This window comes from Oryctolagus cuniculus, chromosome 3, assembly GCF_051225735.1.
Source record: "Oryctolagus cuniculus isolate XC-2025 breed Fujian yellow rabbit chromosome 3, ASM5122573v1, whole genome shotgun sequence".
NCBI classification, from domain to species: domain Eukaryota; kingdom Metazoa; phylum Chordata; class Mammalia; order Lagomorpha; family Leporidae; genus Oryctolagus; species Oryctolagus cuniculus.
In genome coordinates, this window is record NC_142869.1 from 101,596,946 (window position 1) to 101,613,127 (window position 16,182).

The 16,182-nt window shown below is 34.2% G+C and overlaps 1 protein-coding gene across 4 annotated transcripts in view; it reads left to right on the forward strand.

Moving 5' to 3' along the window:
* LRP1B (LDL receptor related protein 1B) overlaps positions 1 to 16,182 on the forward strand; it is a 2,138,546-nt gene that overhangs the window by 1,182,761 nt on the left and 939,603 nt on the right. For all 4 annotated transcript variants that reach the window (XM_051849573.3, XM_070071546.2, XM_002712121.6 and 1 more), the window contains exons 12-14: positions 5,783 to 5,963; positions 12,415 to 12,634; positions 14,424 to 14,613. In XM_051849573.3, coding sequence (XP_051705533.3) covers positions 5,783 to 5,963; positions 12,415 to 12,634; positions 14,424 to 14,613 — 591 coding nt within the window. The remainder of the gene's footprint in view (positions 1 to 5,782; positions 5,964 to 12,414; positions 12,635 to 14,423; positions 14,614 to 16,182) is intronic.

The following is a 16,182-nucleotide window of genomic DNA, read 5'->3' on the forward strand; positions in this document are numbered from 1 at the left end:
TGATTCATGCTATAACACTATTTTTACTCTTACATGTACTCATTGTATTAAAGATAAAAATAAATCTCAATTGCTTACAGGGATCTGTATCCCTTTACCCACTAAAACTGACAATACGCTTTTGGTAATCCAAGGACACCATCATGTTTTAACATGATTTCTTCTGGGAAATAAGAACCCTACGTGCTTGTTACATGTGCAGCAGCATGATATTTTGTTCTGATTGAAAGTAACTTGTGTATTCACCATGCCTGACCTAATAAGTAGAGAGAAACTTGGAATGAAAACAGAGATGAAGACATCAACCTAAACTTTTCATTAGGGATTGGGGACAGGTGCGGTAGAAAACTTTAATTTGTTCTCAAAGATTTCTCAAAACCCATGCATTAGTAAATTCAGGACACAAATTTTTTGCTGTAATATTAATTACAATATGGTCCACTCATATCAGATAAATATAAACTGTGATGCCTCAGGCCATATTGAAATGTGCAAACAAAACTCTTAATTAGATTACAAGGATAGAAGGCAGATAGTTTACCAAGTGCTGGTTTGTGATCAGGCAAAGCATCTCTGGCACAGGTGGACATGTAGGCATATCTACATGCAGCTGGAAATCTGGTCACTTAAGGCCTATTATCATACTCCTTACTCCTGGACACACTGTTCTATTTTAGGTTAGAAAATTAAGGTCCAAAGTAAATATAGACAGCCTTGGTTTAGGCAGCAAAATATAGTCAGTATATGTTTGAAATGGCAATTTTTAAATATATCTTTAAATTATTCCTTATTATCAAACCCTGTTGTAAGCCATCAGAGCTGATTGATCACTCTGTTACTGCAGCTTATGCATCTCAACAAAACTAAAGTCACTGCTCACATTCTCAACCTTGTTGTTTTGCATCTTGGTCCATTTTTAAAAGTAGGAGATTCTACTTTACAAATATAAAACTTTATCCTACTTCTCCTGTTTCCTGTGAATATGTGATACCTAAAAATCTGACCTGAATTGAAGTATTTGTTCCAGAAATATGTTCCTTTTTTTTCTTTCTTACTTTTTTATACAAAACTGTCTTTTTCTTTAATCTTCATTTCTTTAATGTGAAGTAGCTCTTGATGGCAAATAGTATTGTTACATTCAAAAATTCTTTGCTAGTGTTCCTATGTTCCTAAATCTGTGTATATGAAATATATAAAACTTATATAACTTAGATAAAATTTTTAAAAATTTAAAAATTAAAAAATAAAAGAGGAAATAATTTAAAAAGGAAAAAATTCTGTATATATGAAATATATGTAACTTTTATAACTTAGATAAAATTTTAAAAATTTGTAAAAATTAAAAAAGAAAAAAATTTAAAAAGAATTCTTTGCTTGAATGAGCCATGTAATTTATTATCAAGCAGAGCTTGGTATATGTATTCATTTATTTATTTAATATATTATTCATATGTTATTCCATATACTTGTTATTCTTAAATTACTAGAGTAACATTTGTAGAGGAAAAATATTGTTGGCATTTTAATAAATTGAGCACACTAACATATTAACCTTAGTATTCAGAGTGTATAAATTCTACTTTGTATCTAAAGTATATAAGAGAAATACTCAATTTCGTGAGTTAGCATGGAATATATAGAATAATCTTAATCTCAAAAATACAAGAAACAATTAGCTATGGGATTTTGCTTTTATTGAAGTAGTGAAAACATATTGAATTTTTGCTTATTGACACAAAAAATGATGTTTTATGAAGACTATAGAAGATATCGACCAGATTTTAAAAAACACATTTTCCTCTCTTTGCTATTAGTTATACAATAATAATAATAAACAGTAGTGAATATAGGTTTAGCATGTGCAAGTTTTATACAAAGCAATTTATTTCAATAAATTTTTCTTGATTGAACGCGTTTCTTTCATCTGAATAGTCATGTGCTTTCTGGAGCTAGTACTCAGAAGAATCTCTGTGCTCACTTAAATTTGTTTGGAATCTGAAGGCCATAATACTTCATGTGTCTCTGATCAAAAGTTAAAGAAATTTTGCTCATAGAGATTTAATGGTCAGTCTAAAGCAGGCCTCAGTCAGATTCATCCGATTAAAAATCAAATATATATATAAGACTAATTCTTTGTATGTCTTAGAGTTTCATCTAAGTTATAAATCAATTAAAAGCAGACTAAATAGTATGGAAGCAAGGTGCTTCCCTTATAAATATATATTTGTTGTGAAAGGGATTAGTTGATTATTTAGGCTTTATCCTACAAGAGAAAATTCTTCTCTGCCCCAGTGCAGAGAGCTAAAAAGATTATGTTTGTATATAGATACTTTTTTTTTAAAAGATTTATTTTATTTACTTGAATGAGTTATAGAGAGAAGTAGAGATGGAGAGAGAGGTCTTCCATCCGCTGGTTTACTCCCCAATTGGCCGCAATTTTTAGAGCTGCGCTGATCTGAAGCCAGAAGCGAGGAGCTTCTTCCAGGTTTCCCGCATGGGTGCAGGGGTCCAAGCACTTGAGCCATCTTCTACTGCTATCCCAGACCATTGCAGAGAGCTGGATTGGAAGTGGAACAGCCGGGACTTAGAACCGGCACCCATATGGGATGGCAGTGCTTCAGGCCAGGGCTTTAACCTGCTGTGCCACAGCGCTGGCCCCAGTAGATAGATACTTTTATGAGTTTGCTTATTTTAAAATTTTGTGTAGGGGGCCAGCACAGAGGATTAAGCTGCCACCTGCAATACTTGCATTCCATGTATGCCCTTCTTTGAGTCCTGGCTGCACTACTTTTTATTCAGCTCCCTGATAATGTGCCTGGGAAGGCAATGGAAGATGGCCAAGTAATTGAACCCCTGTCACACATGTAGGAGCCTTGGATAGCGTTCCTGGCTCCTGACTTTGGCCTGATGCAGGCCCAACTGTTGCAGATATTTAGGTAGTGAACCAGTGGGTGGAAGAGCTCTTTTTCTCTCTCTGTCACTCAGCCTTTTAAGTAAATAAAATAAATTTTTTTTTTTTTTGACAGGCAGAGTGGACAGTGAGAGGGAGAGACAGACAAAAAGGTCTACTTTTTCCGTTGGTTCACCCTGCAATGTTTGCTGCGGCCAGCACGCTGCGGCCGGCGCACCGCGCTGATCCAAAGCCAGGAGCCAGGTGCTTCTCCTGGTCTCCCATGTGGGTGCAGGGCCCAAGGACTTTGGGCCATCCTCCACTGCACTCCCTGGCCACAGCAGAGAGCTGGCCTGGAAGAGGGGCAACCGGGACAGAATCCAGCACCCCATCCGGGACTAGAACCCAGTGTGCCGGTGCCGCAGGAGAAGGATTAGCCTAGTGACCCGTGGCACCGGCCAATAAAATAAATCTTAAAAAAAAAAAAAAAAAGAAATATATGTTCAACCTCATTTTCTCTACAATAGAAAAAAACTCAAACAATACAAAATTAAAAAAAACACTGTAGGCTAATTTCTTTTTTATCATCTTAATTGACTACTAGACAGAAAAATAATAATAGCAGCAAATTTTATAGCATTTTCTATGAGTCAGACAATATTTTAAGAACTTCAGATGTATTTATTTGCTATCATTTTACCTGTCTTGAAGATCAGGAAATTGGAGAAAGGGCAAGTAACTTGCTTAGTTAAGTATGAGTGGCAGATTCTACTCAGTGTGGTACCAGAACTTGCAACCCAGATCACTACTTTATCTACAGTATTCAAGCATTTAGTTTTTCAAAACCAGTTGGAGACAGGATCCTTCCAAATTCTGCTTCTTAGAATTCAATTCCTTGCTATTCGTACTATTTATTCATGAATGACTATGCACACCCCTTTTCTAGTTAAAGTTAACTGCTGGTAAAATGCAAGGAAATATTACAGAAGATGCATTTTCAAAGAGCAAAGTTTAAGGTATGTTCTTATCAAGTAGTATACATGAGGAAATCAGCTAGACACTATGTAAAGCACGTTAGGCTTTTAAATAATAAAACTAACATGTGTTGAGATGTTACTATAGTCCATACAGTATGTTGTGTTTTCCATTCAGTGGCTAATTTACTCCTTATCATCACCCTATGGTGTGAATGCTATTATTATCTTCACTTTACAGATGTTAGAAATTAGCGATCAGAATGACTGAGCTGCCTTACCCAAGCATCAGAAATAAACTTTCCATCCAGCTAGTAACTGCAACTGCTTCATGTGTAAAAATAAGTCTCAAGTCAGATATCAAAGAAAAAAATTTTTTAAATGAGAGTTATGCTATATGAAATTTTCCATGCTGGAGTGGATTTAAAATGTAATATAATTTTTGAAAACCAACTAACAAGCTAAAAACCAGATACAGACGATGATAAATGGAAAAGAAAAAAGTAAACAGCTACTCTTTTCCCATTATGCTAGAACAGAAAAGTGCTCAGTAAAATTAAGTGCCAATAAAGTAAAGACAAAATTAAACTTTTTTTTTCTAAGCGTAGGCACAATTAACCTGTGAAAATTACTCATATTGGATGGTAATGAAGCAGATAGCCAAGTGAAATTGAGGACATATCTGATTCACTAATGGGATTTTCAGCTATATCAAATCACACTTTGTATTAGTCATCCTGCATCAGGGCACGTGTTGATTAGCAGAAAGGGTCACAAAGGAAAATTTTTTTCCAGAGAGAACACCCATGATTAAAGAATATAATAATTGTGAATATTAATAATATCTCCATTTGAGGCAGTGTGTTGCAGACTTCCCAGGAGTCTGTGAACATGCAGCTGTTCTCTTATGTGTTACTGTCTGTTGTTTTGTCTGTTGCTTTCCAGCTCTGTATCTCATACAGAGGAGGAAAGGAGAGAGACTTCTTTGGAGGAATTTACAGTAATTTATCATGCAATAGAAAAATGGGACTATCTGATGTTGTGGGCAATTTGGGTCATAGTTTACAAAATGGCAAAAAAAAAAAAATGAAGAGAGAACGTTGCAGAAACTGACTGTGTGAACAGTCTGGTGTTGAAGGTCTCTCCATTAGGGGAGTATCCCTAATCCATGTATCTTGGATTTTTATCCGAATTGATTGGTAATAGTCTATAAGGAAATGCTTTCACTTTGAAGTATCAGTTTCCCTTTTCGTGAAATAAAGGGTCTGAGTTAGGTGAATTCCTAAGATCGTGTGTTTATAATATTTTTGATTTATCATTGTCTGTCTCTTACTGGAGTTGTTGTAATTGGATTCTTTTCACTGTAAGTCTAAAATACACAGGAGTGTTTCAGTGATTGTTTTGAGGGTTGCTGTTCATGCAGTTCTATAATAAAAGCCTGTTCTGGCTTTTATTGTGTGCTCAAATGTGTGCTCCAGTTGGACCTGTTCATCTCTTCACAAGAGGATATTCATATTATTTTGATTGCTCAGATTACATATTATAGATTTGAACATGCAGGCATAGTACTAGTAGATATTTCTTCTGAATAGTATATTATTGTATTTTTCCATTATATCCATCCTCTTCTATTCACATTAGTTATACTTTCCTGTTTCCTTTTTTTAAAGTAAGCATTATAATTAACATGTCAGTAGTTCTGTATAACAGAGAAATGTACATGAACAAAGAGGACCTGCCATTCACATAAAATCTCATTTGATTATTTGATATAAAATTGAAAAATAGTCTATTGAATAGTGATAGTTTCAAAAGTTATACCATGTGGAATTCATGGGTTGGTGTTCATTCTTTTCTGTATTAAATAAAATATTCATTAGTGGATATTCATTTCACTATAATGATCTTTTTTTTATAGACTTGGATAATGTTGAGGGCATTGCTGTGGACTGGATTGGAAACAACCTTTACTGGACAAATGACGGTCATAGGAAAACCATTAATGTGGCCAGGCTGGAAAAGGCTTCTCAGAGTCGGAAGACTCTTTTAGAGGGAGAAATGTCCCATCCCAGAGGAATTGTGGTGGATCCAGTGAATGGGTTTGTATTATTTATTGCCTTTGTATGAGGAAAATGATTATGGATATATTTGGCTTTTATGTATTTACTAGTAGTATGTTTTATTTAAATTCCATGTATATGTGAATTCATACATGAATGATCTAATAGGAAAAAGCTATTGATATAATGATTTCCTCCCCTAGAGAATATGGATAAAATGTCAGGATATGTTGAACTGAAATAGATTATTAATATAAAGGATATGTAATTCTGTATGTTAAACATCCTGACCCCAATATAAACAATTCAGTTCAATCAGGGAATCAATTTTTAAATTGTTGATATTTAATGTATTCAAAAACTAGTAAAATATTTTGTGCATTTATTGAGTACTAGACATTTGGTTCAATAGGTTACTGTGCTTATCTTCTGGAACCCTCACAGCAATCCTTTGAATTAGATGCTATTCTCATCCATTTTTTTTATAAAAAAAAACCTGGTAACTGATCTGCAAAGTATCATTAAATTAGTAAGAGACTGGATATAAATCCAAACCCAGGAAGTCTTTGTTTTTTTATTTTTTATTTTATTTTTTTTAGTTCAGGATAATAATCACATAATTTTAGACACAACTGTAGCTTCTATGTAGGAACTTCATCTTATAGTCTGTGCTACTGGTTTGGAGATGGAATGCTGTGTAGAATTCCTGGTAACATATTTGCATTTGATTTTTATTCAGAGGTATTAATTAAACAGAACTGTATTTATAGGAAAGTCAAAGAAATTCAGACATTCCTACCAGCATTCCATTCTTAAATTACATGCGTGTTTTCTCTCCATGCTTCTGTGATGTCATTGTTTCAAAATAGCATCACAAAGTGAGTATCCTTTATAATTTACTGCACACAGGCAAACAGTATTTAATTGAACAGGAGGTACATGAATCCCTTATAAACTGATACCCAAATGCAGTTCCTAGAATTGTTTGTGTGCATAGTAGCTCCACATACAGAGCACTTCTTCTTAAGCAATGGATGAACTCATTGTATATGTTTTTTGTAAGGCATAATTTCAGTGACTCTATGTGCGAATTCTATAATTATCTCTTCTATTCCAGGGTTTTAAGCTAAACCATCCATCTGACCTTTAAACCAAGACAACTTTAGTTTTAAGAGAAAATGGTTATTGCACATTACCCAAATCTACTTGAAACAAGAAGTTCCAAATTTGTCTCCAAATAGCATTTTTCTTCTCAACATTCTGTTAGAGAATAATGTTTTCCAATAGCCTTAAAGAATATTTGTTGTGCAAAGACAGATGATGTAAATGTAAAAATTGTATAACCCTATGATTTAGAAGAAAATTTAAATGCCACTAGTTCCATCTCCCTCATCAGAGTCAAGGATCCCTGTCAACACTTCCCTAGCAGACAAGTGTGCAATTTATACTAGTCAGCATCTACATCATTGATACTTTTGGAGGCAATTCTAACTGCTATTCATTGTTTTCTTTTCATTAATACAATCTGTGTATTCCTCTATGTCTGTGTACCAGCTGATCCTGTGTTAACCTTCCTTGCTACATAGAATGACACCTTTGCCTCTTCCTTTACACATTTTCAAATAGAATATTACTATTATGCACCAATCCTAAATTAAAATGCATATGTATATATAAGCACACACCCACACACACACACACAGTTCTCCTAATATGCTGTTCTGGAGTTCTGTACTTTGAACAGCATGATTAACAACACAGATATAGCCTTAACCCTCAAGAGGCACCTTCTGTCTCATCTGTAAGGAAGAAGGTATAGCAGAAAATAAGTTCCAATGGACAAATAAATAACTGGGTGTCAACAGACCAATTGTTGGAGGCAAATAAACAGTTGGTATGATGGCAATGAACAGTAGACATTTACTTAAACCAAGTTGCTGAGAGAAGTTAAGGAGACATCAGTTCAGTTGAGACCTGCTTGTAGAGAAATAACCAGCCACAGGATATAGAAGACTTACATTAAATGAAGTAGATGGAACATTTGAAGATCTCAAATAGTACAAAGATCTCAGAGGAATTCAAATAAAGAAAGTGAGACAGGATCGTAGTCAGCAAAAGTGAAATGCAACTGACGGTGGGATTGGCAGGGCAAGCATGGCCTTGCCAGACATAGTGAGAGTTTTTTAGTTACCTCTCAGTGTAAGGGTAAAATAGAGAAGTCATACATTTAAATTTCACATGTTAAAAAAGCTAATTTTACTTTTCTATGCAAAATGGATTACAAAGCAGCAGAAAAAGAAATGGAACTACGTGAATTTAGTCCATTCAATAATTGTTGGAGACATAATCAATACAAAGAAGCTTTAGTTCAGAAAACTCCATTTAAAATCACATAGTTTACTTCTTTTTTGTTTTTGATTGGCAGAGTTAGACAGTGAGAGAGAGAGAGAGAGACAGAAAGGTCTTCCTTCCGTTGGTTCACCCCCAAAACGGCCACTACGGCCAGAGCGCTGTGCCAATCCGAAGCCAGGAGCCAGGTGCCTCATCCTGGTCTCCCATGGGGTGCAGGGCCCAAGCACTTGGGCCATCCTCCACTGCAGTCCCGGGCCATAGCAGAGAGCTAGGCTGGAAGAGGAGCAACGGGGACAGAACTGGCACCCCAACCGGCACTAGAACCCTGTGTGCCGGCGCCACAGGCAGAGGATTAGCGAAGAGAGCCGCGGTGCCAGCCATAATTTATTCTAAGAACAATAATTTCAGAACAAAAACTGGATTTGCTTGCATTTTTTTAAAGATTTATTTATTTTACTTGAAAGGTGGTTTACAGAGAATGAGAGGCAGAGAGAGAGAGAGATCTTTCATCAGCTGGTTCACTCCCAAAATAGCCTCAACAGCTATAGCTAGGCTAGTCTGAAGCCAGGAGTCAGGAGCTTCTTCCGGATTTCCCACATATGTGCAGGGGCCCAAGAACTTGGGCCATATTCCACTGCTTTTCCAGATGCATTAATATGGATTTGAACTGGAAGTGGAGTGGCAGGGACTCTAATCGGTGCCCATATGGGATGACGGCTCTTCAGGTGACAGCTTAACCTGCTGTGCCAGAGCACCAGTCCCTCTCTTGCATTTTTTTAAACTATAATATTTATTTGCAGGAGTAATTGAAAGTTTTCTATAATAAAATAGCCTAGTAATTACTCAATTCCAAGGTATGCTTTGTCTAAAGCTTCATAACTAATTGAAGAATTAATAAAATAATTGTGAATTGATTTCTTTACCAAAAATAATGAGAAACTACCAAGTAGATAAATAAAATACGTAAAATAATAATTGCTCTGAAGGAGCTTCTAACCTGGTGTATATGGTATACCCAGACATATACATACGTTTAACTAAAATAAAATGAAGCACATGCTCCTCAAAAACTCACTGAGGCTCTCAATTCGGAGTTCAATTTTAAAGGCTGAATAGAACATACAAGTGAATAGAGTTGGTGCCTAGCATGTGAAGTGTGCAGTTGATAGTTAGTTACTGTCCTCTGAAGTGATAGTATAAGCCATTGTTTGGAGTCAGCCCAGTTAGAGGCGGGTTTGAGAAGTGATGAGTTCATTAAGGCTGGAGTAGATAGCCTATTAAAGAACATGGTAGGAGATGAGATTGGACATATGCAGCAATTTTCCATGTGATGTTTACATTTGTTTTGATCATGACAGGAAGTGGAAAGTTTTGAAACTAAAAGTAACATTTTTAAATTCATGATTTAGGAGCACAATCGATAGCAGTATGACAGCTATATGAGAGAAGCACAATTGAGTTGAAATAGGGTGCCCCTTGGAATTCCTTTTAAACAGTAGCATTTGTAATAGGAACAAAACAGTGGGGGTTGAGACAGAGAAGTAGAAATAAAGACTGGCCAGAATCAGCAATTGTTTATGTGGTGAAAAACCTGGAGGAGGGATAGATTGTAAAGGTGCTGTTCTTCATTTTCACAATTTCACAAATTGTTCACAAATTCATAATTAATGACAACAACACGGAAACCTATATCTCCCATTCTGACATCTCTAAATAGCACCTATATGAAATATGTCCAAAATATGCTGAATGTGTACTTTCTCCCAAACAGAATCCTTTCTCAATTAATAGTACATTGTCCTGGTTAGCAACCATGTATTACTTCAGCAAACAAATCAAATTTTCCCAATAGTAAGCAAATGTATATTACATGAGAATGAAACTTTTAACGATTTAAATATTTCTAGTGTTGGTCACTCTATCACTTCAATTGGGGAACATATTTAACTTCAATGAAACTAAGCATGATATTCCAGGTTGCAGTTATGAATAAGGAATAATTCCTGCTCTTAATTGTTTTCAATTTAATTAAAGAAAATAATCAGACATGAGATATCATTCAGTATGATACAAGGCATAAATACATTAATCTACAAAAAACTGAAAAGTATTTAAGAAACTTGTATTTTGACTTTTATCCTCAGAAAGATTGGTGATAGATTGCATCAAGAACTGTATTTAAATAGGCTTTGAAAATACAGTAGAATTTTTCTTGCTATAGTAGAAGTCCAGACTAATTTAATTTTTATTTGGTGAATATACAGATCTCCATTTAGGAATCTGTATTTATTTTTATTTCTCTATTTTTGTGGGTTATTTCCCTGTGGTGTGGATTCAAAATCATAATCATAAAATGTTGATTATAAAGGTCTCTCAATATAATATTTAAGCAAATAAATAAATGAATGGATAATGATCACATATATATCCAGCCTTTACCAGCTTGGTACCACATTTAGAAAAATATTGTTTTTCTTATATTTTGCTTGAATAAAAATAATCTTAAGTAACAAATCATATCCCAATTCTTTCTTCAAAGAACAAAATACTATACAATATATTTACAATGTTCATATTTGTTCCTCATATGTGTGTGTGAGTGTGTGTGTGTATGTAGTTTGGGTTGGAGAATCACAGAAAAAAATTGTGTTGCCAAAATCAAAAAGAAAAGCTATAGGACAAGATAATTGCGATTTCAGCAAGTTATATATTAGCAACAAAAATAAAACACACTGATTAAAACTATGTAAAATGCTTTTAGGGAAATATAAATAGAGATGAAAAATTGTATATTTTACTTTTATGAAGTTGATTTATGTAGTTGAAATCAGGTATTAGGATTTAATACAGAATTTTATAAAGTGAAATATTTTTATTTCCTCCTAAGCTTTTTCAATGCTTTTTATTGAAAAAATTAAGGAAAGGAAGTTAAGATAGGCATGTTACCATATATATTTCTAGAATTAATAAATTCAAAAGTCTGAAAGTACTTTCTCATGTTTGAAAGGCTTATCCACATAGTTGTAAACTGTTGAGGAAGTAAGGAAGTGTTTAATTGTTATGACACAATGGCTAGTTTCTCACATTTTCTGTTTTGCCAAATATGTCAGTTTAGATTACAGTAGGATCTCTAGTTATAGACACAGACTTATTGTAAATTACCTCAAAAATTCTTTTAAGTCCAAAAAATTAGGGATGCCGGAGATCCAATTAGGGTATGTCCAGAGCCAGTAGCGTAGAGAAACTTTGAGACTTTATAAAGTTGTATGTGAAGCGACTGAATTAAAACCTACAGTTTAATAAATAACTCAGAAACTTTCACATGACCCTAAAACAAAGCATGTGGTGGGTTTTAACCTTATTCATGGGGGAATTGGAACATTAGCTCAAAGCCCCTTCTCCCATTTTTAGAGCTTACACAAAAGATTTGCTTTTAAAGACAGATGCTTTTGTTTGAGATAGAAATTAAAGCTCAAAATCTCAAGGTCAGTCAACCTGCTGTTATTAAACTTATGAGCAGCTAAACCATCTTTTGTGGGTTTTGGAGTAATAATAAGCAGCAATAAAGCACAGATAATTTGCATCAGCAAGGCAAAATGAACCTGGCCAAACAAACCCAGTGCGACTATGCCCTTTAGTACAAAGGCAATCCAGTTGCCTGCCTTAAAAAATCATAAGTCATCTGAGATTAAATAAAACTTGGAGTAGATCATTAATTGTGCCATGGGTTCTCTTGTAATTGGTCCGCATTTTAATCACACAATTGGTTATTTATATAGTGAAGGAGACAACATCTAAAAATAGCAACACCTCAAGAAATCATTTGCTATACTGGCTATCAACCCCAAAGAAAAAGATAATTTTCACCGAGTGTCGGGTTAATAAATGCAGGAGGCAAGTAAGTGTGATTGTGGTGTGGTGAGTTTCCTCTAATGAATCTAAATTGACTATTTCAAGTGAACAAATCTTCCCTGCCCTTAGAAATTCACAGCTGCCCCGTATTTTTGACAGTTAAGTATTGGGAGAACAAATCAGAATGTAATTAGGTCTTATGGAAGTGCAGGTCTTGAGGGAGTGTCTCTCTATACAATTGGCTGATTAAAATAACATGTGTGTTCTCTTGTTTTTAATGTCTTAGTTGGATGTATTGGACAGACTGGGAGGAAGATGAAATAGATGACAGCGTGGGAAGGATCGAGAAGGCTTGGATGGATGGCTTCAATCGGCAGATTTTTGTGACTTCAAAGATGCTGTGGCCAAACGGTTTAACTCTGGACTTTCACAGCAACACATTATACTGGTGTGATGCCTATTATGATCATATTGAAAAAGTGTTTTTGAATGGAACTCACAGGAAGGTAAAAGACAAACACTGCTGTTTTTAACCCACAGGCGTCTTCTTTCACAGAGCCTTGTTGTGTTGTGTTAAAAATACTTTCAAGTTTATTTTTACCCCTCTGAGGTGGCTGCCAATAGGCTCTGTGGGGGGCTATGGGAGGCTGAGCATTAAGTACTGCAGCTGGCACTTGCCTCCGGGAGACCAAGCCTAGCTCACTGTGGTATGCCAGGATTTGTGGGATTTTTAAAAAGCTCCTCTCAGGATATCAGAGCTGTTATAAAATACAGCTTTTCTACATTATTGATGAGTTTTCTATTTCCAAGCAAACCAAATCTAGTCATATATGTTCAATATTTATAGTTTAAATTTAACATATGTGTAATGAGAAAATAATTATAAAGGTTTACCTGAAAGAAGAGATTTGTGACACTGACATGGGAATGAACTGAACTTTAAGCCTAGTGGTCTATGTAACAGCTTCCTCTTGCCTCTTTGGCTAGAATCACTATAAAATGATTTTGAAATAATTGGGTAATTCAAATTATTCCATGGACTGTGAGACAGAGGCATATTTGACAAGACAACACCTCATTTTTTCACCTGATAATTACTTAACTACAACTAACACCATGAACTTATTTCAACTTTTAAGTAGACAAAGAACTGATAGGAATTTTCAAAATATTTCCTTTGACATTGAATTTCCTTCCTTTTTGGGGTGACAGACTGCACAGAATTCTACTCATTATCAATTCTGTTTGAGAAATAGATAGTGAACTTAACAGTTAAGACCCTCACAAGTATTGATTTTCTTTAACAGGGCTTTAAATATTTTCCCCCAAAAAACTGGTTGAAATTTAGCCTAATGTTTCATATTAGCAAGTACTTTATGAACACTTAGAAGTCCTTTAAGGATTTTAGTATGTATGCAGCATATAAACATTTTCATGGCCAGCATATTTTAGCCTCCATGAAGGTGAAAAAAAATTCTGATTGTCTCAATTACTTAGTATTTGGTAATTGGCATGAAAAATTCAGTTAAAAGGAGTAAAATTTGTATTTCTAATCCTAAATTATTTGGATAACTTCCTTAAAAAATTCTATAATTTTAAGTAAGATGAATATAAATATTTTCTCATATGAGCAATATGATTTTATAAATGGTGAAAGGTGGAAAATTATTTTTGTACATATTATTTATTCCCCTTTTACAAAGTAGATGTTTATCACATGATTACTCTATTTAAGCAACAGAAATATAACAGGAATGTAAGCAATGTATTACATAGTTAGAATTGAAATTTGCCAGACTTATCAGTTTACTACTAATAATTAAACTATTTACCATTTTTCTTATCATCTCTCATATTTACTCAATTTGCATTGGCACAATTAAAGTAGAAGGATTCTTTTCACTCCCAATGTTGGCTGGCCAAATATGCTCTGTTTGATGGCTGTTGGACAAGCTACATTTCAGGATGCAAAAACATAGTGAGGAGAATTATTCAGAGATAAGGATGAGAGTTGGGCTAAGGCATTTTGATGTTTTCATTCTTGACTGTAGCTTTAGTGCTATCTAGGAGAGAAGTTAAGTGGATGAAATGCAGATGATCTCCTTCATGTAGCATGCCCTAAGAAAAGAAAAATATGCTCACATTATAAAATCCATTTTTAAATCTAGGAGAAGAAAATATGAGTTATGTTATTAGTTAGATCATCTTCTGTCATCTGAATATAATTTTTCTACAAATTCAGTCATGTTTCTAAACGCCAGCTCTGATTTTTCACGATGTGTTTATATTTTGCAGATTGTTTACAGTGGGAAAGAGCTGAACCATCCTTTTGGACTGTCACATCACGGGAATTATGTGTTCTGGACTGATTATATGAATGGTTCCATTTTTCAGCTAGATTTGGTAACAAGTGAGGTGACATTACTGAGACATGAAAGACCACCCCTCTTTGGGCTTCAGATTTATGATCCACGAAAGCAACAAGGTATTGAAACTTCAATAAAATTGCTTTTACATTTCATATGTAATAATAACTCACCTTAGTTATCAAAATTTTATTTTGACATTGTTGCTGGTTTTGTGACAAAATGTCTGTTTACTCCAAAGCCAATCAAATCTTAGACATTGTTACCATAAAAATATGTTTCTTGTTCTAAACAGCCTGAGTGAGAAACTCTGGGAATTCTATTTGAGTGAAGTTCAAGGTTTCCTCTAAATACATCGTTTTTCATGTCATTTTTGCTGAAGCAGTTATTTAAAGTAAAAAAAGAAAAGACTAAATGTTTCAAAGTGTATCTACTGTGAACCGAGAAAAATTTCCTTGGTTTGAAAAAAAATATTGAAGGATTGAAAAGAAGCATTACACAAGGAAATATTATTTTCAAAAGTTTCTTAATATATTCATCTGATTTGTTTCTCTGTATATTTAAGGAATATGTAATTATTTTAAGTGATATGAAATGAAAAAATCTACCACAATATTCATGCCTTATTAAAGCAAGGTGGTATTTTATTGTTTTATCTGCTCCAGTTATGAATATTTATGATTCTTTCTGCAAATAACATTGCTCAGAACTTAGATATTAGACAAAGAAAATTGTTCAGAAAATTATGTGGTCCTTTTTTTTATTTAGTCACTGTTTCCTTTTTATGGAGATAACCTTGTAAAAATTTAATGAGCATACATTTCAGTATATTTAGAATGAATGAATTATATACTGAATTTTCTAATGCACATGGTGTCGATAAGAAGTATTCTAACAAAAGATTTTCTAAAGATATTTCAACTAAATCAGAGATCTCACAGCAACTGACCTCATTCAAGGGCTTCAAATTTTTCCTACTGTATTAAATTTGCTTCATTGGGGGAAAATGCCATTTTATTCAATAATGGAAGGGCATAAAATCAGAAATATCATTGGCTAATGAAGGATAAAATTATCTTTAAAAAGAATAAATATGAAATAGCTGTGGACAAGAAATAAAGACTAGAGGAGATTGCCTGGATATATTAAAGGGTAAAGTTTTCTGTTATATGCATATGAACCCTGCTCCCTTCCCTCACCACAAATGTAGTTTGTCTAACAAAACTGGACACAGTACTAGGAACAGAACTACTCTTCTTATCTCTTGCAGGATCTTGTTTTCAGTATTATTCTTCCTTCTAATTTCAATGTAATTAGTTTCCTGGATTTCACTGTACCGATCAATATACCATCACATTTTCCATTTTCCATATCTTTAGAGACTGTTCCTCGTGAATGTCATCACTGAATTCCCACTAGCAAGCATCTGTAATATTTTTATAATATTCATTTTCTTCAAGCTTCCAGTTGCTTTAGTGATTTAATCAATTAAATGCAAAGCATGTGGTGGAAAATGTCTCCCTTACTGTAAAATGGACTTGAGCTTAAATCTGGTTCCTAGAACTGCCTCTGTCTGAATCTTTGAAATCACCATTAAAGGTTTCATAAAAATAAGTCTTTCATAAAATTTCCCTGAAGAATAGATAGCTATTTGTTATATAAGAATAATACTTACATAGCACAGTGCA